General features: G+C 34.8%; 3 protein-coding genes across 6 annotated transcripts; 1 reads left to right on the forward strand and 2 right to left on the reverse strand.

Moving 5' to 3' along the window:
- Positions 1–235: 235 nt before the first annotated feature.
- Positions 236–10,416, forward strand: LOC113097325 (regulator of microtubule dynamics protein 3-like). Of its 3 annotated transcripts, none has more exons than XM_026262566.1 (12): positions 236–656; positions 786–945; positions 2,234–2,374; positions 2,471–2,780; positions 3,427–3,529; positions 3,679–3,739; positions 3,824–3,899; positions 4,002–4,079; positions 8,624–8,722; positions 8,800–8,853; positions 9,534–9,614; positions 9,697–10,416. In XM_026262566.1, exons 1-12 carry the CDS (start codon positions 503–505, stop codon positions 9,760–9,762), a joined length of 1,383 nt encoding a protein of 460 aa, XP_026118351.1. In that variant the 5' UTR covers positions 236–502; the 3' UTR covers positions 9,763–10,416. The 3 variants fall into 3 exon arrangements, with proteins under 3 accessions (XP_026118351.1, XP_026118353.1, XP_026118352.1); XM_026262567.1 differs by having other exon boundaries at positions 237–656; positions 789–945; XM_026262568.1 differs by lacking the exon at positions 4,002–4,079.
- LOC113097326 (DNA repair protein RAD51 homolog A-like) lies at positions 10,196–14,655 on the reverse strand. Of its 2 annotated transcripts, none has more exons than XM_026262569.1 (10): positions 14,556–14,655; positions 13,817–13,911; positions 13,598–13,735; positions 13,405–13,522; positions 13,226–13,317; positions 12,400–12,494; positions 12,213–12,326; positions 11,987–12,116; positions 10,763–10,884; positions 10,196–10,669 (listed from the first exon to the last, which is right to left on the reverse strand). In XM_026262569.1, the coding sequence occupies exons 2-10, from the start codon at positions 13,904–13,906 to the stop codon at positions 10,546–10,548; spliced, it is 1,023 nt and encodes a 340-aa protein (XP_026118354.1). In that variant the 5' UTR covers positions 13,907–13,911; positions 14,556–14,655; the 3' UTR covers positions 10,196–10,545. The 2 variants fall into 2 exon arrangements, with proteins under 2 accessions (XP_026118354.1, XP_026118355.1); XM_026262570.1 differs by lacking the exon at positions 14,556–14,655 and adding an exon at positions 14,525–14,549.
- A 252-nt stretch (positions 14,656–14,907) lies between these two features.
- Positions 14,908–24,670, reverse strand: LOC113097332 (adhesion G-protein coupled receptor G2-like). The gene is made up of 18 exons (XM_026262580.1): positions 24,610–24,670; positions 22,591–22,839; positions 22,375–22,449; positions 21,908–21,988; positions 21,672–21,800; positions 21,401–21,466; positions 21,093–21,161; positions 20,787–20,958; positions 20,263–20,422; positions 20,009–20,143; positions 19,525–19,629; positions 19,394–19,436; positions 18,996–19,096; positions 18,690–18,811; positions 18,040–18,305; positions 17,847–17,934; positions 16,340–16,635; positions 14,908–15,510 (listed from the first exon to the last, which is right to left on the reverse strand). Exons 1-18 carry the CDS (start codon positions 24,641–24,643, stop codon positions 15,365–15,367), a joined length of 2,337 nt encoding a protein of 778 aa, XP_026118365.1. The 5' UTR covers positions 24,644–24,670; the 3' UTR covers positions 14,908–15,364.
- Positions 24,671–25,553: the final 883 nt, after the last annotated feature.

Consider the following 25,553-nt stretch of genomic DNA (forward strand, 5'->3'; position numbering starts at 1 on the left):
CCTTAATATGAATTATTTCTGTAGCCTGCGTAACTTTTATTTATTCGTTTTATTATATTTATTTTCCCTTTATTTTCTGTTTTATTAATATAATATGTCGTTTTGTTAAATTTGTATGTCATTTAATAAAAATAAATGAAAACATTTCACGTATTGACCTCAGCGCCACTCCTCCAGTCCGCCAGGGTGCGCTATAATGCATACGCTCGCTCTCTCTCTCTCTCTCTCTCTCTCTCTCTCTCTCTCTCTCTCTCTCTCACACACACACACACACAAACACACTCATGACATCAGCTGTCAAAGTGCGTGAGTTTGTTGCGATTCAGATATATGGTCTTTAATTCAATAATAATAATGAGTGTGAGGATGAGCCGGAGCTGTGTTTATATCTCTAAATCATGAGAATAAAGAGGAACAAAGTGACTGCGAATAAAATCCGCCCGAAACAAACGCAGATGTACTGATAGCGCAGGATTCGGGGTGATTTTACGGGATTGAAACGATGAGCTGGCTCGGCAGGAACGCAGTGATCGGTCTCGGTGTCAGTGTGACGATAAGCACTGGTCTGATCGCATTATTGATCATTAAAGAAGCTCTCAGGAGGAGAAACCGACGCATGCTGCACAACACGAGCTCCGCTTTACAGAGCGAAACGGGTCTGTACACAAAACACATAACAGAAGTTAACGTTAAGTTACATCATCTTTTTCACTTCAGATATGGTCGTGATCACACTAGACACGTGTGTGTGTGTGTGTGTAACTCTGATGTGTGTGTGTGTTCAGCAGACTTCGCGGCGGTGAGCGGGTTGTCTTCTGAGCAGCAGGTGGAGCTGAGGAAGACTCTGGACGAGGTGATGAAGAGTGTGTCCAGTCTGAGGAGTGAGATCGCAGATCTGCGGGAGGGTCTGAGGGACATCAGCACCACCATCGCTGAAGATGTCAAGTGGGTGAACACTCTCTTTCTTCTCGGATGCTCGAGTTTAGTTAAGTCTGCATTATAAACTCATGGGAACGTCATTATTACACAACCAATCTAAAGTTTTTGAACAGTAAGATTTTTAATGATTTTTAATTCTCTTCCGCTCACTCAGGCTGCTTTTCTTTAGTATTGAGAAATATCATTACTATTTTAAATAACTGCTTTCTATTTGAAAACATTTAAAAAAGTAATTTATTCCTATGATTTCCAAGCTGAATTTACAGCATCATTACTGTGTCACATGATCCTTCAGAAATCATTCTAATATGCTGATTTGCTGCTAAAAAAAAACATTTATTTTTATTTTGTAGTGGCTAGGTGATACATAAACAAACCTGTGTGTCCATTGCAACCAGGCCTTATCAGAAATGATTAATAAATTAACATTTTATTTTGAGTTAAGAATGACATAGGACAGTGTCCCATCAAGACAAGACTATATTATATTACATCTATTATATTGTTATGCAATGCTTAATCTCTAAGTAATTTTCGAATGGTGTTTGAGTGATGTTATTATTAGTATAAGAGTATGTAGAACATAAAATATTATAGATCTGTAAGAAAACATTTAATGCATCCCGTCCCACATACTTTTAAATCTATGCACTCTTACTCTTATTTAATATTTGTATATATTATTATTATTATTGTTATACTATTATATATTTATTTATTGTCTAGTTCTTTATTTCATGCATATTGTTATCTAACAACAATTACATCTTTAAAATTATACTTACTAATATAGCCTATCCAAACTGAAATTATATGTTATAGCTTAATATAAATGTAAAAATACCTGAAAAGTTAAATAATTTAATTCCACCTACTGGCATATTATTATTATTATTATTATTATTAAATTGTGCAGAATATACTGTAATATAACAAAGGCATAATATAATACAAAAATAAAATAAAATAAAGCCATGTCTGGATGTTATTCTAAATTTAAAATAAAATGTTAATTTATTAATAATAAATTAATTTTTTAATGTTGCATTGGACATGCCGGTTTATATATATATATATATATATATATATATATATATATATATAAACAGATATATGTTTGAATTATTTTGTGGTTATGAGAAAAGTATGTCGTTCCCTCAACATAGAATCTCAAGGCCATGACTTCAGATGAATATGATCACAAGTTACCACGAGAAAATGAAGTGAGGTGAACAATGCTTTTGTCATCTCTGTCCTCTCATCTAATCTGAGTCTCTCTTCTGTCTCTTTCCAGGAAGACTGTGGAGGAGAATCAGAGATCACGGCGGCGACGGCGGCTCATGCCGAGGGAACGCTCTGAATCCATGAGCTCCAGCTCCATTTATTTCAGCGCCAGCGCCGGGGTCGCCAGTCTGTGTGACGACAGCGAGGTCGGGTATGTCAGCGTCATTGTCTCCGGACGTTCGTGTATCAGGATGCCGTGTAGCTCTATAGAGTTTGTGTTCGTGTCAGCAGTTGAGCTCTTCCACAGATACTCCACGGCCTATTCCAACGCTGAGTCCGACTACACAGACAGAGAGACGGATAAAGATGGTGAGGACGACGGGAGAGACTCAGATGAGGAGGAAGAGGAGAGCTGCATCACGGTGCTCACGCTGAGACAGGACGATTCACAGGCCGAGGAAGAGGACGATGAAGATGCCGGTCTGATGGTGGACTCTTTAACGGACATTCCCAGCCCTGAACTCACCCTCCTGCTCACCCAGTGTGATCTGCTGCATGCAGGGGACTCTGGGAAAAAAGCAGAGGGGTTCCAGCTGCTGATAGAGAACATTCCACTGGTGAGATACCTACTAATGATAACTGAAGAGATTTCAAACAAATGCTGATAAAATGCTTGATAACAATAATAAATGTTTCTTGAGCAGTAAATCAGCATATTAGAAAGATTTCTTATTATCATGTGACACTGAAGAGTGCAGGTATGATGCTGAAATTTCAGCTTTACATCACAGGAATAAATTGCATTTTAAAATATATTCAAACAGAAGATGGTTATTTTAAATTGCAATAATATTTCAGAATATTACTGTTTTTACTGTAGTTTTCATCAAATAAATGCAGCCTTGATGAGCAAAAGACACTTGTTCGTAAAACATAAAAACATCGTATCAACTCCGAACTTTTGAATCATTGTGTATGTTTTATAGTTCATAAATATGAAACATTTAGTATGTAATAATTTTGTTTTTATGAAGTATTCAATTTATACATGTACAGTTAAAAACATCAAAATTCAAAACATTTCAAATTTAAATAAAAGAATGACAGTTTCTAAGCAAATTATGTATTTTAAAAGAGCACAATTACACTTTCCAAACAACATTTTTCACAAAAATAAGATATGAGAAATGAAATGAAAATTAAATAAAGCAAAATCATATCAACTGTAATAAAAATTGTGTATCTTTGTGTATGTGTGATCAGTATGCTGATAACGTGGAGTTTATGTGGCGACTGGCTCGTGCCTACAGTGACATGTGTGAGACGGCAGACAACAGAGAAGAGAAGAGAAACTACGCAGAACAAGGTGAGGAAATATTACACGGATTGGACTTCACTTCCTGACATCATGCTCTGTGAGAAAAGCACTGCAAATGCATCGGAAGCATGCCACACTCTGTCTTTATAACGCAATGTACTTTACCTGCACTGACCTTTGACCTCTTAACACTGAAGGTTATCACGAGGCAGAGGTAGCGCTGACGAGGAATGGACTAAGCGCTGATTGTCACAAGTGGTATGAAAACAACACAGACCTACTGTACTTTTATTCTGAGATGAGTTTAGATGTCTGTAGTTCATAATATGTCTGCTCTCTCAGGTTTGCCATCCTCGCACACTTGTCTTCACAGAACGAGAGCATTGATGGAAAACTGAGAAGCGCTCGCGTGCTGAAGGTGAGCCTGTAATGCTTCATGTCAGTGTCACAGATGAACACGAATGTCTTCTTTCTTGAGTCATGTGTTCAGTGACTGTGTTTGTTCTGGATGTTCTGACAGGAGCATTTGGATCGAGCTTTGGCTCTATGTGACGATGATCCCATCTGTTTCTATCTGCTCGGCCGCTGGTGCTTAGAGGTCAGATCTGACTGCTAAAACTGGAATAATTCATAATGCTTGCTAATCCTCCTTTGACAAAGTCAATAGGATTTGGGATTTTTGCAGAAAATAAGCTCTGTGACTAACAACAGGGTTTTGCTCATTAAGATAATCTTCACAACTTAACACTGCTTTAATTAATTTTGAAGCACAAATAAAGTCTAAACACTTTTTTTTAACCCTCTGTGATGGCTAAGGCCACACTTGCAGGATAAATCGGGCTAGTTTATTTTGTTGTAGGTTTCTAGTTCCTTTCTTTTGTAGGAGAAATTGATTTGTTTAAAGGATTAATAGTTTGTTTATAAATTTAATGCATTTATTTTGTCTCCCTAAGATTTACCCCAAATATTTAGTGTTAGTTGTGCATGTTGTCTCATTTAAGATCAAAGAGCAACATAATTCGTTACTAGAGTGCACGCTAGGAATCGAATAAAATCACAACTGCACAAGATATGGGGTATTTTCTTTAATTAGTTTAAAGATTTGAGTCTTACCCGTGGTTCTGCCGGGATCCATGACTGCAGCATGGAACCAAGGTGTAATTAAAAGAGCGCTGCATTTCCTGATGTCCTTTTATATTCTGTCTTAGGAATTATGGGAAATGTAGTTTGGGTACCACAGGGGTTTGTTAATTATTGGTTAATTGTAAGATTGTCATAATAAAGGGCATTCTTTCCATTTTATTTTATTATTGCTTTATGGTATGGAATCTAATGTTTATAGAGTTTATTTGTGTGTATATTCTTTTCTTTTTCATTTAGGTTTGATGTACCGACTTGAGTCCCCCTGTAATTATACAATGGTTTGCTCTGGTTTGTTAAAGGGTGTGATTTTTGTCTAGGGCAGGGGTTCCCAAACTTTTCAGACCGCGACCCCCAATATTAGATTGCTGATGACCCGCGACCCCCCCCCCCAATTCGACCCGCAACCCCCCCCCAATTTGTTTCCTTCTTGTGATGATTTGCGATTTGGTTACATACTGACAGAGCTAAAACAAAAAGGAACACAATCTTTAAGCCAGGCTATTTTATTAACAAATTATGGACAAAAACAAATACATCCATAACTGTGAAATGCTTACAGACAGAATAGGAACAAGCTGCCTATAACAAGCATACAACAATAACTTACTTTGTATTCAGAAAAAACGCCTTACATACATGTATGGATTTCCCAATGAGGACCAACCGCTACATGCATTCGGTTTGTTTCTACCATTTATTAGTAATGATTTACACAGTTTGTTTACTACTTACTGTTGTGAAATGGAAAATCAATAATCGTTAATCGAGAATCGTTAATAATCGAAAATCGACTGTAATCGAATCGGGACTTCAATAATCGTAATCGAATCGAATCGGGAAATCAGACAGATTAACCACCCCTACTAGGAATAATATATTTACAAATCCCTCTGTAAATGTCTCCATTATAACTAGGTACAAGACTGGACAGTTTGGTGTATATAGGTGTTACTAAAGTGGAGATTTCGTACTTGGAGTATGAGAGAAAGGTCATTTTGAGAAAACGGGCTTTAAAGATTTATCATCAGCCAATGAGATTGCGCATTCAGCCCTTTTACTTTGGCGATTTGTTGCTGATAAAAAGGAAATGACCATATTTGGATCTGACAGCATTGTACAGTGAAGAGAGAGCTTTCCAGCCGTGCAGACAGAGATCGCGGATCGGCAGGATGATTTACAACGCTAACTTTTGTTGAATTTATGCGAAATCTATAGACGCAAACAGACAAAGTGTAATAGAATAAAGACCTAAATGTGTATTTCGGACTTTTTTTTCACCATCTCGCATTAACATAAAAAAATGTCGCGACCCCCACTTTGGGAACTACTGGTCTAGGGCTTAGTGATGGGAAGTTCGATTCTTTTCCGCGAACCGGTTCTTTCGGACGGTTCGATTCAATAAACCGGTTGAAAAAACCGGTTCATCGGTTCTTTCACGCTCGACGTAATGACGTCATTGGCGATGACGTAATGGCGTCACGTCTATCAAACATTCAAATATATAAAGTCAGTAATCATAACTTTAGTCAGTTAAAACCTCATAATCATGAAAAGTTTACATTTGAGTTTTGCAACAACACCTAAATACAGTAACAGCAATAATGTGCATATGAGGATTTAAGTCTTGAAGATATAAAGTAAATAAATTAGGTGTCATCAGTGCAGAAACCATGATCCACTTACTAAACATAATCCATTGCGATGTATTTGTTATTAAATTAACTTACGTTTCGCCAGATTGCCCTTCATCCAAGCCCTCAAAATACCCGCTCATAACTACTAGTACAGAATCAGAATCAATCACCAAAAGAATCCCTTCGGTTCAGACATGCTGTGAGTCAGTTGGCGTCACGCTGAATCGCGCATGCGCAGTATCATCAGTTCATCGGTTCTCAATTCGGACGCGTCCGACAGAAACGATTCTCGGTTGAGTGTACTGATGATCCGAGAACCGATGCAACCGGTTCTTGACTCGAGAACGAGAATCGCTCTAACCGGCACGTGCTGCAGTTCAGTGTCATCAGCTGCTCTACTCGTGTTCATGTTCTGTTTACTACAAACTCAATTTGTGAATGTCATCATTAACTATAAATACAGTACAGATATCTCATAAATCATCCCTTATTCCTATTAAACATAAGAGTCTTTAGAGTCTTAATTATTGTCCAACTTCCCTGAAAACCCATTTGGCCTATACATTATATACAATATACAGATTGGAAACATTAATCTAAAAAAAATAATTAAAAAAAAATCAAAATAAAATATAGTTACTTTATCACACTTTCCGATGTTTAACAAAATACTTACAAAATCACACGCATGCGCAGTATAATCAGTTCATCGGTTCTCAATTCGGACGCGTCTGACAGAAACGATTCTCGGTTGAGTGTACTGGTGATCCGAAATCCGAAACAACCGGTTTTTGACTCGAGAACGAGAATCAGCTCATCGGTTCTCAAATCGGACGCGTCCGACAGAAACGATTCTCGGTTGAGTGTACTGGTGATCCGAACACCGAAGCAACCGGTTCTTGACTCGAGAACGAGAACTGCTCCAGCAGTGGGCGTGTTTGTTCATTATCTGGCTCGGCTCGGTGTTCATCTTCAGTTCGGTCTTCACAGCATTTCATTCAGTGTACTGTTTGAGTAAATGGATTACCCCGGGAAATTGGTTTATTCTGACTCAGAGGGAGTGTCAGTCACGTTAAAAAAGTTAACAGCTTAAGTAATTTGTGGATTTATGCTTATTGGAGACGTGAACCGTTTCAAACGATTCAGTTCGATTTGGTGAACTGGTTCAACCGGTTCACTAAGAAGAACCGGTTAAATTGAACGATTCGTTCACGAATCGGCCATCACTACTAGGGCTGAGTCAGTTCTGGTGAGGGATCCCTGGAGTAACATCTGAGGCCCAGAACTCAGTAGCATGTTAATTTTATTTATCAGTTAGTTTTTTTTCTTTCTCTTTTCTTTCTTTTATTTTGTTTCTTATATTTTCTGGCTACTATTGTGAACTGTATATAAGTGTGGCAGTTAATAAAAAGGTAATTTTGAAGATCTATGAACGCTTCCTGAAGATTTTATGGAAGAACCCTGACACCCTCTAGTGCTCTTTTAATTTATTTATTTTTTTAAAAATGGTACAACATCAAATTTTGGCACTTGCTACATAGACAAAGAAAAAAAATTAACATTATTCAAAATGGTGAAATATCCCTGAAAAAACATTGGAAATGAATTTCATCTAGTGGAAAGCGAATATTTTGAGATTTCAAACTCAAATTTGGAACATGACTTGTTCATAGTTAGGGCTTTGTTTAGTTGCAGTTTTACAGTAAAACATGTTTTGGAAAATATATATTTCAAATATAATTTTTTTTTCATAAGTTTAAAAAACTTCTTTTTCGTTCACTTTTTGAACATTTTTCACCTCAGCAATAATCAACCCAGGGTCTTCTTTAAAAAGAGATCAAACGTAAGTCAAAATTAACTGCAGTTTAACTTGGAAATTACATTTTCAGTTCAATGCTCAAAAAGGAAATGGATTATAACTACAGCATAAATATAATTAAGTACTATAAAATTCCCCACAAACGGCAAAATATTAAATAAAAACACAATAAAGTGAAAAAATCTGTCATTGTTGATCAGCACATGAGAAGCACCGGAGGGTTAAAACCGCTTTACAGAAAATCAGAATGCTAATGTTTATAATATTTTAATATTAAGTTTATAGAATAAAGCTAGGCAATAATACAGTTTAGATATTGTGAGAATATAATCACAGAGCTGAGATTTACTATGATGATAATTGCAGATGAGTTTAACCTGTTTAGTGGTATGATGTTTTATAAATTCATGAATTACCTCTATAGTCACATTTAGACACTTGTTAGCAACTGCCTATTTTCGGACGATGGAATCGAAAGCAAAAAATGTTGCCACCGTCAGCTGACCTGTAATATCTGTGAGATGTACATGTTTGTGTGTGTTGTAGGGGATCTCTCTGGGTCGGTTGGAGAGGAAAACTGACGCTATGATTTCTGAAACTCCTCCCACATCCTCGCTGAACGAAGCTCTGGAGAACTTCCTGAAGGTAATGACGAGACTCATGTTCAGCTTTATCAGCTTTCATCAGACTCGTGCTGATGTGTCTGATCGTCTTATCTCTAGGCGGAGGAGTTAAACCCAGGCTTCTCCAAAACAGTTCGCCTTTACATCGCCAAGGTAAGCGTATTGTCTATAATGGCTTAATTCTTCAAGATTTCTTTTAGGGCAAGACACTACAGGTGAGGCGAATAGATAATAGACATCACTATACTTGAGCATTTCAGTACATTAAGAAAATTATTCAACAATAAACGTTTTTCACAAAGGTGTTATTTAAATATACCTATGCATACATTTCTAGAAACAGTCAGGTTCAAAATTGTTTGATTTTGTTATTGTTATTTTACAAAGTGGATTTTAGAGATGTTTTTTTTTTTAATCACTCCATAAATCAGAAATCAGTTTTTAGGAATTGAATATTAAAAATAGGCAAATTATATATAAACAAACATTGATGGGGGAAAAAGAAGTGGAGAGTTCTGACTCATTTTGAAGCAACTGTATGCACGGTTTTTACCTTGAAATATCAGTTTCAGGATCATTCTGATTGCATAGTGACTTCTAATAAGGCGAATGCTTTGTTTCCCAAATGACTGTTCTGGAAGAATGTAAGTTGGTGAGTGGATTGCTTTACGGCAGCTGGAATATTCATGACAGCGAATTCCACTCACTTTACAATGTTGCAAAAATACACAAAACAATGGGGTTTCCTGCAGTGTCTTGCCTTAACTGTTCACCTAAAAATATCAATTCCACTCCTTTAAAAACTTAATTGAAAATGATGCATTTGTTTGCAGTGTCATAAGGAGCTCGGAAACGAGTCAGAGGCCAGAAATTGGGTCCATTTAGCTCTGAGCACACCAGCAGGAGCAAATGAGGTGAATTTGTGCTCTTCTCAGTTTCACTAGTATTGCAGATTTGAAGTTCTGTGTCTCAGATTAAAATGATTTTTTCTTTCAGGATTCTGAAAGCGCTGCTTTACAGGAGGAGCTGAAGGCTTTGATTGACAGCAGAACTGATCTATAAGCAGCATGAATCATTAGGGAGGGGTCTAATGTAAACTCATTTAATCTTTTTACATTTTACCTGATATGTGCACTTTTATTTATTCAGTGTTGTTTGCAATGGATGTGCATTATTAAAATGTATATTATCGTTTCAGTAATCTGAACAAAAATTCTAAATATTATATATTAAAATTAACTTCACATATCTCCTTCAAAAAACACTGCACTTCATTCCTAAAAAAAGATGATGGTCTTCGGTAACTCAGAGTCCTAACAATCATCACTTTTATATTTATACATGCTGTGAAATTAATCAATTACAAAATGCTTGATTATTAAGCGAATACCTAAAATATATGAAAATAAACTTAATTGCCTCAGTATTTTGCTGCCCTTCAATTGTTTTTAACTGACACTATTTTACACACACACACAAAATGCACTCTTCCTGCTTTAACAGATAAAACGCTTTAATTCTGAGTAGCTTATGTACAAGAAAAAGGTTTTGTCCAGACAAAACAAACAAATATAACAAAAGATGTAAATAACAAATAGTAAAGAGGAGGCTGACATCACTGTAAAGATCAAATAATTACACCAGCTCAAATCACCCAGATCCATGAATATCCATCAATCTGTCTATATGGAAATAAACCATGAGTTTCACTCTGAAGGGTTCATTCTCCTTCCAAAATCTTCTTGAATATTTTCAGACTAAACAATGCATGTCCACATTTCAATCACTTTACAGGAGTCTTTTCTCTGTCTGATGGTCTCACACACGTTCTCTGGACGTCTTATTTCAGTCTTTAGCATCACCCACTCCATCAGCATTAATGGCAAACATCGCCTCTGCCTCGGGCAAACATGGAGAATCATAGATCTTACATATCCGCGTCTCTCCTCGACCTTTCCGCAGGTATAATCTACAAGAGACAGAGAATTGATTTGAGATATTAATCTATAGAGTCTGAGAGCATCAGTGAGCTCCACAATCATCATCCACTGCTGAGTGTTACCGAGTAGTCGAGGCGTGTGCTAGAATATTTCCTCCAATCGGCTTCTTGGGGTCCGCTGAAAACATGGCTGCTCCGTCCACCTGAGCTACCACCTGATTAGAGATGACCACAGCCACACCAAACTACAAACCAGATTTAAAATCATGAGACATATTTCTATGATCTCACATTATTTTATATATATATATATATATATATATATATATATATATATATATATATATATATATATATATATTACATTATATATACATAGACACATTTATATAGTTTTAAATATTTAGGTTTCAAAAAAGCTTTACAGTAACTAGGAAGCATTTAATTGTTTTTTAACTTTTTTTTTTTTTTTAAATGTTGCATTAACAACTAGCTGAATTAACATCTCATTTACTTTAACTATTTACTAATATAAATAAACCAAAAAAATAATAAAAGTGATATGGACATATTGAAAGAACAACTAATAAAAATGACAGAAACATTAAAAAGTTAACATTTAAATGAAACTGAAAAATATAAAAATAAATGCTTAATCCACAATATTAATAAATAATAACATCTATTGTAGTATCTCAGTGACACTAAAAAAAAACACTGACCATCCTTCATATGTGGAAATCACCTATTTATTCAAGATTTAACATTTAAATAATTAATAATTAAAAATCAAGAACCTTATTCTGAAATGCTGGGAAACTGCAATATGTGAAAAAAATGTGCATAAATTGGGGGGGGGGGGATTAACAAAAGATATTTAAAAAGTGTATTACGTTTAAAAGCAAAGCTGTAAGAAAGTCAAATAGACATCTAAACCTTTATTTTTCATTCAGTAAAAATGATCAAATATTTCATATTTAATTGATATTTCAAAAAGTTTAATTAAGCAATAATAATAGACAAATAATTTTATACAGCATATAAAAGGCTTTTTTTCCCTATTTGCCAATGGAGTTAAAATTCCATAAGACAGTTCACACGACATAAACACGACCAATAAACTCTCAACTATATTTTAAGACGAGCTCCATAAGAAAAATGTTTACTTTGTAAATTTTTCTAAACTTGGTTTTTATTTTGTCTTGTGGACTATAATGCAGCTTCATAATAATATTTAATCATTTATTCAATATGTTTTAATAACGAAATTCTAGATTCTGCAAGGAGTTTGTAAATTTAAGAACCAATCAGATCATAAAACAGCATGTGTGATCTCTCATACTCTACCTCATCAGCGAGACGGAGCAGCATGCGTAAAAACCTCCCCAGATGCCCCTGACGGGCGGACAGCTCTCCTCGCCCGGAGTAATCTGTCCTGTACAGAGCAGTAGCGCTGTCTACTATCAGCAGAGCGTATCTGAACAGAGATCGAGGACAATTCAACACTTGGAGCTAATGGAGACAGCTGTCTGGAGTCTGGGAGGATGTGTGTGTGTGTGTGCGTGTGTTTTACCTGGACTCAGTCATCATCGCGGAGGCCTGATACAGCAGCTGTGTTTGATGGTCTGTGTTGAAGGCTCTGGCGTACGCCACGTTATCCAGCACGTCGCTGCCCACCAGCCCGTACCTGACACAGCAAACACAACCACAGTGTGAAACCATCCAGAACGGACAACAAGTGTCTCTAAAGCGACTCTGACCTCTCAGCTACAGCCAGCAGTCTCTCTGGACGGAAGGTTCCTTCTGTGTCGATGTACATGGCTTTTCCTTCTCCACCGCCCTGATCTATGGGCAGCTGAAATGCAGAGTTCATATTTTAACCCTGTAAAGCCTGACATGAAATTACAGTCAGATGTATATATTGTACATACATAGTGATTACTATATACACACTACAGCGTTTACTGTACCCTTAGACAGAATCTAAAAAAAAATAGTATATGTAATTTTTGTTGAGTATCATATTTGATACACCAGACTTTTATGGCTCCTACGGTATGATGTCCAGAATATAATATAAAGCATGACTAATAAAATAAATAAATAAAAAAATCTTAATATTTACTAAGTCCACAGTATACTGTCCTGCGCATTTTATTTTATTCTTATTTTTTTATTTTACTGTTTCCATACCATATTTATATATAATTTTCTTTTGTTTGTATTCTTTAACAAATGCACTGTCCATGGAGTGGACCCGGCTTCCATTTCACTGCTGGTCATATGCTCTCCATATAACCAAGTTTGTTACACACACAAATCTTCAATCTTGAATTCCTCCAGTCTTCAGTGTCACATGATCCTTCAGAAATCCTTCTGATTTGTTATTATCATTATTATCAACGTTAAAAACAGTTGTTCTGCGTAATACATTTGTGGAAACTGTGGTATATTGGAAATATAAATCTTTCGTAACATTATAAATATGTTTACTTTCAGTGTTGAGCAGTTTAATGTGTCATGGCTGAATAACAGTATTCTTTGAAACTTTTTAAAAAAAAAAGAGAGAGGAAAAATATATTTTACCTGGCATGTGACGGCCAGTGTGTGACACAGCTGTGTCTTTCCTGTGCGAAACTCGCCGAACATCTCAGTGATGGACCCCGTCTCGATTCCTCCTGCACAACACAGATACACAAAGATTCAATCTTCAATCTTTACAGCACACAGTAGATTATTATTAGACAGAGAGTTCAGTGTCGCACCCTGCAGGAGTTTATCAAGCTCTTTGGACCCTGTTGAGATCTGGATGATCTCAGCTCTGCGCTGGTGGAACTCCGTCGCTGTGGTGAAGCCCATGGGAACCATCTTAGCAGCCTCTGTCTGTTTGGTTAAAACAAATAATTAGAGGTTTGTTCATATCGCTAAATACAGAAGTGGCATTTCTGAACGTCTCACCAGGATCTTGTCGGCTTTGGCTTCACTGATTCCTTTGATGTGCAGCAGCTCTTTCTTGGGCGCATACGCTACGGCCTCCACGGTGTGAAAACCACCATCTTCCAGCTTCTTAATGTCGCTGCTGCTGATGCCACTTTGCTGCAGAGAGATTTACAACATCAGCACCATGAAAACATATTGAAAGAGCATTTGTGTTTATATCCACAACAGCAACCGTACCTCCAAACGTGAAACCGGTTGCGGCCCAAAATGTTCTTCCTCCTCTACATCTGCCTCCACCTCCACCAGAGAAGCATTCCTCATAGCCATATTTGCTGTTTCATAACACACGACACATTGTCAGTTTAACAATTTGAGTGAAAGTTGGTTAAAAACTTTGGTTGTTTCACTTGGTCTATAAACCAAATTCAGATTCAGTTGGAATAATAATGTTTTAATGACTTTTCCAGAGGTCTGGAACGATTAGACTAGCGTTCACAAAAAAAAAAAAAAAAAAAAAAAAAAAAGTATCTTAAGAAAACACGATATAATACATGTCTGGACATGTTATCTATGTATAATTTAAAACACTAATTTGTAATAACACGGTAAAAAGACATACAGTGATGGTAACACCACAGTATTTTGATATACAGCATTGTTTTACGCAGGAAAACAAGCAAGTTACCATGGTATTACAATCGAACACAGTGTTTTCTAAAAATAAGAAGGATAAATCGTAAATTAACTAAACAAAATCAACAACTATTGACGAGTTCATTGCTAATAAAACTTATGAATCAGTCTGGTCTTAGAAACCCCGCAGAACATACACATAAACACACATCTAATCGACACTCCATGTAGTGTAGACATGATCACACACTAAAATCAGTATAAATGTTCCAAAATATTCACGTAGACGTGTAATTAGTTCATGAATTAAACCTTCAATCGTGATTATTGTTTTGTCACTCACCCGCTAAGCTCCACTTCCAGTTCAAACTAAATTTTCCCGCGTGCCGCCGTAAGGTCACGTCACGACGTCATGACGACATCGCGTCATCGCGCTTTCGAAAACTCAAAATACAAATTTGTTTTATTTTGGGGTTTAATTAAATATATTTATATGAATAAAATCCGATTTGTGAGGCCATTTACAACGGTAAAAATACGCCTGTGTCTAAAAACTCGATTTGTGAGGAAATTTAAAATAATACCCGCTATTCAAAATGTTTTTCATATTTTGCATAACATGGTTTTCATATATTATCTGTAAAAGAAAGAATTTATTTTGCTACATATAGTCTCTGTAGGTTTACAGTGTTATTTTATTACGAGTTTATGTGACATCTTCAGTAAAATGCATACAGGGAAGGAAACATAATAGAAAGTTAAACTTGTAGGCCTATAGAAACTACTTATATAAAATAAATACAAGAATTTACTGACAGACGAACTGGTTAAAAATGATAACATACACATCAACGTTTTGCTGCTTTTAATAAACATATTATTTATTAAATTTATTATATATTATTATTTTTTATTTGCTCCCTTTACTTTGAATTTCTTTAAAATGCAATTAAGCTGTCAATTCAACTTCCTGTTGCGCAATTAAAATCAGTTCAAACTCATGAATTGAAAAGAGTACAAATTATTAAAATTCTGAAGAGTTCAAAAAAGAGCTGCATATGTGACAGGGAATAATTTGCATTGAATTGACTCACTTTTATAATACAAATGAAGGTAAAATATCAATAGACAGGTCATTTCAAATGTATACAGTCAGATAATTTTTTTGGTGTCTTCTGTTGCTAGATCTTCGTATGGATTTTCTGTAACAGTTTCTTCAGTCGTGACACTCTCCTCTGAAGGCGCCGAGTCTCCAAAGAGGGTGCTTGCTTTCAAGTAATATATGAACAAGAAAAATCCTAGAAAAACATACACAAAATGCATATTATTTTATGCATGTTTTATAGGCCTATTATATTAAAAAAATAATTTAATGTTTTTAAAGAAGCCTCTTATGTGCACACTAAAAACTGTAATATTGTGAAGTATTATTATAATTCAAAATGACTTTTTCTATATGAATAAATCTTAAAACGCAATATATTCCTGTGATGCAAAGATTACTCCAGTCTTCAGTGTCACACGAGCTTTCAGAAATCATTCAAATATGCTGATTTGCTGCTCAGGAAACATTTATTCTTATTATAAATGTTGAAAGCATTTGTTGTTGCTTAATATTTTTGTGAAAATAAATAAATCTGTGTATATAAGAATGCATATTAGAACGATATATCGCAGGAATAAATTACATATTAAAACATTTTTAAATAGAAAACACCTATTTAAAAATTGTAACAATATTTTACAATATTACTGTTTTTATTGTATTTTTGACCAAATAAATGCAGTCTTCGTGAGCAGAAGAGACTAACTTTTAAAAATATAGTAAAAAAATCATATTTTCCCCAAACTTTTGACCAGTATAAGTAAGTAATAAAAAATAAGTAATAGACATTTTAACACAAACCGGAATTTTGTTTCATGTTTTAAGTGTATTATAATATAATATAATACAATATATAGCTCTGGATTGAAAAACATATCACAATTACATAAAATCTTCTGGACTTTAAGGCTTAATCCATGTCTGTCAGCTTTGAGGTCATATTTGCCAGAGTATCCCTAAAAGTTTATAAAATTATAATTTTAAATGTATGCATTTAAATTCAGCTGCAATAATGCTCTCACCTTGGAAGGAGTTCAGGATGGTGAATATGTAATACGAGGGCAGACGCATAGCTCCGTAGCTGAAGAAGGCGAAGCTCCAGGTGAGTCCCAGCATGCAGCAGAGGCCCAGGATGGTGGTGATGTCAGTGGTGTCGGTACCTGAGAGCTTCACCTTTCCAGCCTTGTTCAGCTTGCTGAACTTCAGCATGGAGAGCCATCGCAGCACCACAACGAAGGTGCTGAAGGTGAAGATGAAGATGAGGCAGTAATAACCGATGTTCACATAGTAGTGGATATTAGAGTCTAAAATCCAGCACCTGCACGGGAAAAAAGTGCAGATGGTTAAAGCTGACAAAATTACATAGACAAATATTCGCCCTTACACCCACTTACTATTTTTTTCTTCATAGGAACAGATTTAAAGAAATGTAGCTTTACATCACTTTTTCACTAATGGATCCTCTGCAGTGAATGGGTGCCATCAGAATGAGAGTCTAAACAGCCGATAAAAACATCACAGTAATCCACAAGTAATCAACACTGCTCTAGTTCATCAATTAATACATAGTGAAGTGAAAATCTGCATGTTTGTAAGAATCCATTATTAAGAGATTTGTCACTTTAAACCATTACTTCTGGCTAAAATACTGTATGACTCTATCCATAATATTGCTTTCTCCAGTGAAAAATTTATTTAGTCTGAATCAGGACAGATATATGCACAGATAAGGCACAATTTACTTGTACAAATAGTTAGAAACAATTCTAAACAAATATGTTAGTGGATTTTGAAGTGAGATGACAACCTGGCTTTTTATTGGGGAAAGCATTATTATATTTTGTCCAGAACTGATGGTTGAAAGTTAAAACACCTTAATGATGGTTTTGTTTCTTACAAACATTCAGCTTTTCACTTCACAAGATGTTAATTGATCATATGGAATGGTGTTGATTAGTAATTGTGGATTGTTTTCATCAGCTGTTTGGAATTTCCATTCTGACGGCACCCATTCAGATCCATTGGTGAGCAACTGATGTAATGCAAAATTTCTCCAAATCTGTTCCAATGAAGAAATAAACTCATCTACATCTTGGAGGGCCTGAGGGTGAATACATTTCCAACAAAATACTCATGTTTAGGTAAACTATTCATTTATAAATAATGTTTCGGATATCTGATAAAGGCATTGAAGTCAGCAAAAGTCATTGTTTTTAAAGAAATAATATTGCATTTATGTCTGTAGAATGAGTGTTGCACTTTTAAATTTGACTAAAGACCACTATGTCCCCAACTACCACAGTGTATTTTATTGCTTTTACAACTTTTAAACAGTATATATATATTTTTTTTTCTTCAAAATAATATTTTACAAAGTTTTGGCTTTAGTAAAATTAATAGTTTTTTAGTGTGAAGAACATTTTATTATCTAAAGAAGCTTTTTCCATTAATAGGTTTTCATGCATAACATTATATGGCTGCTATTATATTTTAGGAAGTTCATCTCATCATATTTTGCAGTCCACTTACATAGTTACGTTGCTCGTCTCCGTTTTTATGGTCTGCTCACCATATTTGCCCAAGACGTAAATGATACTGACAACAAGAGCAGGAGGAGCTGAAACAAATTGTTGACAATGCAATTATAGTATAAGAAAGAGCCTTCAAACTCATCATTGATAATCTGAGCACTTACAGTACTTGAACAGGTTTTTGTACTCACCCCAACCAGCCACAGAGATCTTGATCATGTAATGTTTGATGGTGACTGAGTGTTTGGCCATCTGCAGGCAGAGGTGAAAAGCCTCCACCGCAAACCAGTTGAAACTGGCCAGCAAGCAGTAGTGCATGAATCCAGCCATGATCTTGCAGGCGTTGACGTCCTTCATACGTGCTACGTACTCATTCGACAGGAAGGCCACGTTGAGCAGGAACAGCGCCACAAAGAGATTAATCAGCACACGGATAGAATCAGTGGCCTTCACTCTCCTACATTTAAAAGGCAATTAAAATGTTCAATCCATTTTTGAACCTTGAAATCAAAGAGCCAGACATTGTGAATTAAAACAATTAAGGATTAGCTTTGATAATAAAGTTAATTTAAACTTGAAACCATAATTTTAAGCCAGGTTTTAATTTTACAGTCATGTTGCATCCAAATTAGACCCAATCATTAAAGGAATATTCTGGAATATTCTTCAGTGTCACATGATCCTTCAGATATCATTCTGATATGATGATTTGCTGCTCAAGAAACATTTCTTATTATTATCAATGTTAAACAGTCGTGGTGATTGATATTTAGTGTAAACCGTGGTTTATTTGATCACTTCTTTGAAAAACATTTTCAGAATCATAATTGGTGTGTCTCACCTCATGAGGAAGTGCATGAAGAGCCCGATGGACAGGAAAAACAAGGAGAGGCCGCAGCCGATGTAAGTGATGTAGGTGAGAGCAGTGAGGTCGCTTTCAGAAATGGTTATGTCTGGAGAGATCTGTATTAAAACCATGTTTAGTTACACAGGACATTAGCAACATTAAGGATTCAATAACCACAAAACATCTGTTGTGAAATGATTTCACTGATTAATAAACATAAATCTGAAGGTGCAAATACTTAATATACACTCGCACTCCAGCTCAACTGAACAGATGCCATAAGGAAACAGGAAAACCTACCATAAGCACAGCGAAGAAAGTCAAATGATTGCATTGACATGTTACATTGGTTCCTCCTTTAGTGGTATTGCACCCTTCAGTTGTCCAGTTTGGCTTATTTCCTGAAAAAAAGGAGGGACTGGTCAGTTTTGATTAGATTTGATTTGATTTGATTTGATTAGAGGTTTTAATGAAACTGACATTATGCTTTCATCAGCAGCATGGGCCGAAAGATTCAAACTTTTAACCAATTCTCTTAAATTTGCTCAAGTACGAATGCCAACATTGAAATTTAGCTCTCTGTGATATGAAAAATGAAAGTGTATTATTTTTTGTGACATTTTTTAAATAATATTTAAATATCTGCTATAAAAAACATGCACAAATAAAAACAGAAAAAACACAAGAGCATCACAGACCGCTTCCATCCCATGAGTGACAAACCGGAGTTTCCTTAGTCTCCTGCAGAGAAATACATCAGAATTTCACAAAATAAGATTCAGATGCATTTTACACTACTAGAAATACTTTTCCCCAAACATCTGAATACCTGATATTTGAATGTCAAGCTGATGGGGTCACTCAGATTTGAAATTTTTGTCCCCATTTCGATGGCATAAACCTCATCATTCAAAACCGTACTATTCTCTGCATCCTTAAAACAAAAATGATAGAGGATTGTTTGGGTTTGTTTTGTTTAATTACTGAGCAATAGAATCAGACTTCTATATAGAAACATCATGTGATTTACATCACATATAAAATAAAATGAGATGCAAATAAGACCAATGTCAGTAAAACGTCTCGGTTTCAGAAAAAGGCAAAAAAAAAATAATAATTCCCTATATATCTAATTGTTCAGGATATTCAGGATTATTATCATATTTTATTATTATTTTAAACCACTTTTTATTAATAAAGATATGCATAATTTTGTAAAATCACTCAGTTAAAAGTAGAAAAAAAAACAGCTTTTCTGTTATAAACACATCATTTAATGCTTGACTTAGTCCATTTTTGATGTTTCTTTATACCTTTGACATGTTAGGAAAGCGGAAAACACCCATAAAAGCGCTTCCTGCACTTTGGTTGAGCGCTTTGTTAGCTGCTTCCGCTGGAATACCGAAAGCGTTGGGATATTTCTCCAGTACAGCAACATCATCTAAAACCTGTAAACATACCGAGATTTCCATTCTGAGGTACATGTCATGTTTTTAGGAGACAAAAGTTTTTGTCATGCAAAGTTAAAGAAAAATGTGTGTATGTTTGAAATCACCCGTCTACTTACTCTGATGCCAGTTGTTGAAGAGTAGATGAAGTAGGATGTTGTGATTTTGGACTCACTTTGAATTTTCTTTAAAACCCCTTTAACATTACCCATAGATACAGAGGCAATGGTCAAATTCCCCATAAAAGACAGCAGACTGGAGAGATTTTTCATTGCCCCACTGAACAAAATAAAAAAAATATTTGTGTCGTTGTTGTGATAATATCTCTAATAAGACTACATTCTACAATATTGAAAATCAGGCACAACATACAGTATGGGTTAGATGAGAAAAATCCCCTGTGACAAAATCTGTTATCACCTATATATATATATATATGTGTGTGTGTGTGTGTGTTCTTTTCTCATGTGCATCCGTCAGATACATTATCAAGTTCAGTAAATTATAAAAAGCTTCCTAAATATGGATTGCAATGTTTGCATGCTAAGGTTTGCAAATTATAAGATACACTGATGCCTATTTAACAAATATTACCACTATAAACCTTACTAGACTTCAATCACATGTTTAAAGGAGTACTTACGCAGCTGTCTCAGCATCTGTCTCTGTTTCATTAGCATTGAATTGTTTTGATAATTCATCGGGTAAAGGGATTGTTTCCACAACTTGAAAAGGACTTCCACACTTATAACAAGTTGCAGTTTTATTAAAGATCCCAAGTTTGTTTATTTTATCTTCATCACCTGAATTTTCATCTGTGAAAAATACATAAAAATGATAACTATGTAAATAGGGAATAAGTAAGAGCGATGTGCAGCATTGGGGTTAATCACACATTTGTTCTGGAAGTGAATAAAGCAAAAATAGACATATTGTACCACGTTCTTACCGCTACAGCTGGGATCATATTCTGAAATCTCACATAACCTTATCACATTCAGGCAGGTCATTTGACATGCTTACACACACACACACACACACACACACACACACAAAGAAAAATATTACAAGCTGTGCAAATAATACAACTGTAATATTCCATATATACTATGCAAATACTTTATGAGGTTAGTGTTAAAATGTCTGTCAAATCTGTCACTGACTATGTTACAACATATTGGTTTACCACTCCATTTACGGGAATCACAGAATTCTTTTATTAGTCTAATATATCTTTAATATTAATATAACACTTACATTTTTTAGAATTGTCCTCACTTTTGTATTCAAAATATTCTGTGGTTTTGTTAGTCCAGTTACATCCTTTGATAAAAAGAACAAAAACATACTATTAGATATCTGATCTGCATAAAGCAAAACACTTGTAATATAGCAAATATATAGTGAATAAATTTGACACTGGACATTTAAAGTTGAAAGAAACCCAAGGATTATATTGTTTTCATACACTTCTAAAATCACAGGCTACCAAATGAATAAAAGGAACATAAAAGATCTCTTCATTCACCTTGATTAATCCAAGTGTTCAAAGTAATATTTGTGCAATTCCCTTCAATTAAACAGACAAATGTGGGTATAACAGCTCTGTTTATGCTGAGATTGTATGGTGAGTATCTTGATAAAATCACACCATAGTCTGCAAAACAACAGGTTAGAAAACAAGGTTACTCTGGGTTTAAAAAAGGGTTGCCCATGCAAAACAAAGTCCAAGAGAGGAAAGAGTCCAGATATGTTCAAACCCACCACTGTTGTTAAACAAGCTTTCTGTATAAGCTGTATTTTCTTCATACGAAAAGACAGTCATGTTGATTGGTTTTGGTGTTACTGAAAGACAAAACAATAGACATGTTATTAACAATAAACCTGTTTCAATGAAAGGTTATTTCGTACAGTTCTGAAACTTTCTTCTCAGAATTGTGAGTTCCAGAATTAAAAAAAATAAATAAAAATGTTTTTTAACTTGCATTTGTGAAATATAAACTCACAATTGTGAGTAAAAAAACTAAACAAAAACATAAGAATTGTGACACACTTGCAATTCACTTTTTTAATATTTTATCCTCTGGTAGAAATAACATTTTATAATTAACAGCACAGAAGATTTAGGTTTTCAAGATAAAAACATTTAAAAACAATTTTTTTCAAGGAACGTTAGTAGAAACTTTCTCTCTTGTAAAATGCTGTTTAGGCTACATTGGGTTTCTCCTCACCTAATGATCCACTAGAATTGCACAGAATAGTAGACTGGCTCGCCTTTGGGTCCCATTTACCATTAATACATTTACCTATTTGAAAGACAAATGATAAATAATTTGGACACCAAAATGTAATTTTTATGTTATGCAGTAACAGCATATACACACTATACATTCAGTGTCATAATAATTTAATTCTCAATCCTTTTGAATGTGTGTGATTTGAATCACCTGCTTCAATGTATCCCATGAAACCATCATCACCCAGTATAAACATATCCATCTCCATATCAGTTCCATCCTGATTTTGTTTATTTTCCCTCATGACAGGACTACATACATGTCCATGATTTCCTTCTTTACAGTTTTTCTTTCCTTCTGCAGATATGCTGAAGAGGGCAGGTAAAATGAGCAGGAGTCCACAAATGTTCCACTTCATCCCAGACAGGATCTTAAGGTTCCTTAATAACATCTGTAAAACTGCAAGAAGAATGTAAGACATGAAATACACTGTGTTTCACTTCTAAACTCAAATGCAAATGTGAGCAACTTTCATTTGGAAACATTTAGGAAAATCTCTAAAAGGAATAAAAAGTTTTTGAATTACGCATATTTTCCTGTCATTTTTAAGTATAGATTATGACATATAGATAACTGCCCACAACTGGTAACCAGGTAAGATAAAATCATGCAGGGCTCCAGGTGTCTTTCCAGTTATTTTAGCTGTACAAAAACAGTCTGTTATGTTGCTTGATATTACAGACTTTTGTAATTAAACGCACAGGTTTGCAGCGAAAATAGTTTTACCATTTACTGTACTTTGTTATTCATGTCATTTACCTGTATTGACTAATGTCTCACACATTCAAAGAAAATAGCTTACTTCTGTGTTGCAAAATAAGGTGGATATTTTGTCTTTTTTTCTAAACATTGTCGAAACAAGTTTACCTAAGCTGTTTTGTCATGAATAACGATGAAAGATATGTGTGAGCTGTAAGGAAATCAATGTACAAAGAATAACTGCTTCAAACTTTCATTATAATACTTTACAATAAAGTATGTATACAGACACGGTTTTGGGAAAAAATAAATGACCTTGGTTTTTATTTATTTTAATTTTTTAATTTATTTTTTTACTTTGAATGAACCATATGCCAACTTGAGAATTATACTTTTTTTTTTTTTTGGTCCAAGTGATTTCAAAAAGTTAAATATTCTATAGTGCTGTCGGAGTAAATATCAGCACTCCAGGAAAACCGCTCTGCCAATCAGACTAAAAGACCAGACATTAAACCAGAAAAGTTTTTATCCAATGAAAAGCACCTGAATCCAAACTCATCCTCTGATACAGTGTTATGTAAAATTGAGTCAAAGTCCATAAAATAAACAAATTAACTCCCAGTTCAAATGCAGTGAGGTACATTTATAGTTCTGCGCAGAAGTCTGCTCATATGTAAACGTGTTATGTGAAATGGCTTATTCAAGACAGTACTAAATAATAATACAGCCCACACCCCCCCCCCCCCCCAGACAGATTTTTCAAAATTATTTTGTTACAATTATGAACATTTTGCATACTCTCCAAGGGGTACACTGTAAAAAGTGAATCATGTTTCTTATAATTTACATTTAAAAAATGAAGGTGATAATTAAAAAGTGTGTAGATGTTATTTCAACTTAAAATAAATGAGCACATTTCATTAATAATATTCAAATTATTTTGTCATAATTATATAATTAAGGAGAATTGTGATTGATTTGGGTAGATTGCATAAAAAATAAATCCTTAAAAACAACAACAACAAAAAATATATATAATATTTTTACCATAATGTTTTTATTAGATAGCTCAAACAATTTTTACAGTGCATGCAAATTTATGAGCAGAACTGTACATTAAGCAGATACTGCTATTCAAACTAAATTAAGGACATAAGAAAAAGCAAAATCAATTTAAATACTAAACCAGAATATAACAAAAGTATAAAAATATTTTACTGAATCACAATTATTTTTCATTTATACTCTTTTTATACTGCCATCTATGGTTCCAGGAAGAACTTTTAACATCTATGCATTGACCTTTCCACAAAAGGTTTTGTTTTATTAGTAAAAGATTCTTTAGAATTTCAAAATGTTTATTTAGTTATGTATTTATTTATTTATTTATTTTAAGAACTGCTGACTGAAAGGTTCTTTTGGAAACCCAACATGGACAAAAATATAAAATAACTGGAATGAAATTCTTACCTGCTGAAGAGTCATTGAGTTTTTCCAAATACATCTGTCATTTCATCAAATATAGATGGTACATAATTTTGCATGTAGCAATTTTGCATTGCATTTTTGCATGTATCTTCCCTCCCCCTGTGGTTTTCTGTTCTTGTTAATCACATCTCTGGATGCAAATCAACCAGAAGAACACATGGGATGACAAACATCATTTAGTGTGTAATGATTAATTCAAATTATTTTATTCAAAATGTTATAGTCACAAAACAACAAAGTGCACATCTTCTTCTTCTTTCTGGCAGATCACAGACTTATAAGTGTATTACCACCTCCTATTTCTCAAGTGGACCACTGACTCTCCTAACAGAGATTGTTGATAGAGTGTCAACGGTCCATTTGAGATATAGGTGGCAGTAATGGACTTATAAGTCTGCGATCCGCCGTAAATCAAGAAGAAGAAACTGCCTCAAGTTCAGGCATAGACAATAAAAGAAATGGACACAGAGATCCCGTTAGATTCAACGGAGACAAGTGAAGTAAATTAGAAGCACGCACTTCCTGGGGTCGAGCGTACTGCGCAGACTCAAACTGAGCTTGATGACATAGATGTCACTTGAGCAACCTGTCTGACAATTTGTAAGTTTTCTAATTGCTGTGCCAAGAGAAATCTGAATCACCCACCAAATCTTGCAGAGATGGCGAGCGTGAACAGGAGCAAATTTTGCTAAGTATTCTGATTAATTATCTCCCTTGACTTTATTCCTCCACGTTGTTTCAGAAGCCTTTCACTCGGATATACGTCACAACAAGGAAAAAAAGGACAATCTCAACTTCCGTTTCATGCTGACTTTAAAGCCTCGATTCCTATTCATTTCCCATTCCCACACTATCTAAGCAGATAAAAAAAATGTCATTTTTGGGTGAACTATCCTTTTAATCCTACCCTAAAACTAAACTTAACA

The sequence above is a fragment of the Carassius auratus genome, unplaced genomic scaffold, assembly GCF_003368295.1.
Source record: "Carassius auratus strain Wakin unplaced genomic scaffold, ASM336829v1 scaf_tig00216185, whole genome shotgun sequence".
NCBI classification, from domain to species: domain Eukaryota; kingdom Metazoa; phylum Chordata; class Actinopteri; order Cypriniformes; family Cyprinidae; genus Carassius; species Carassius auratus.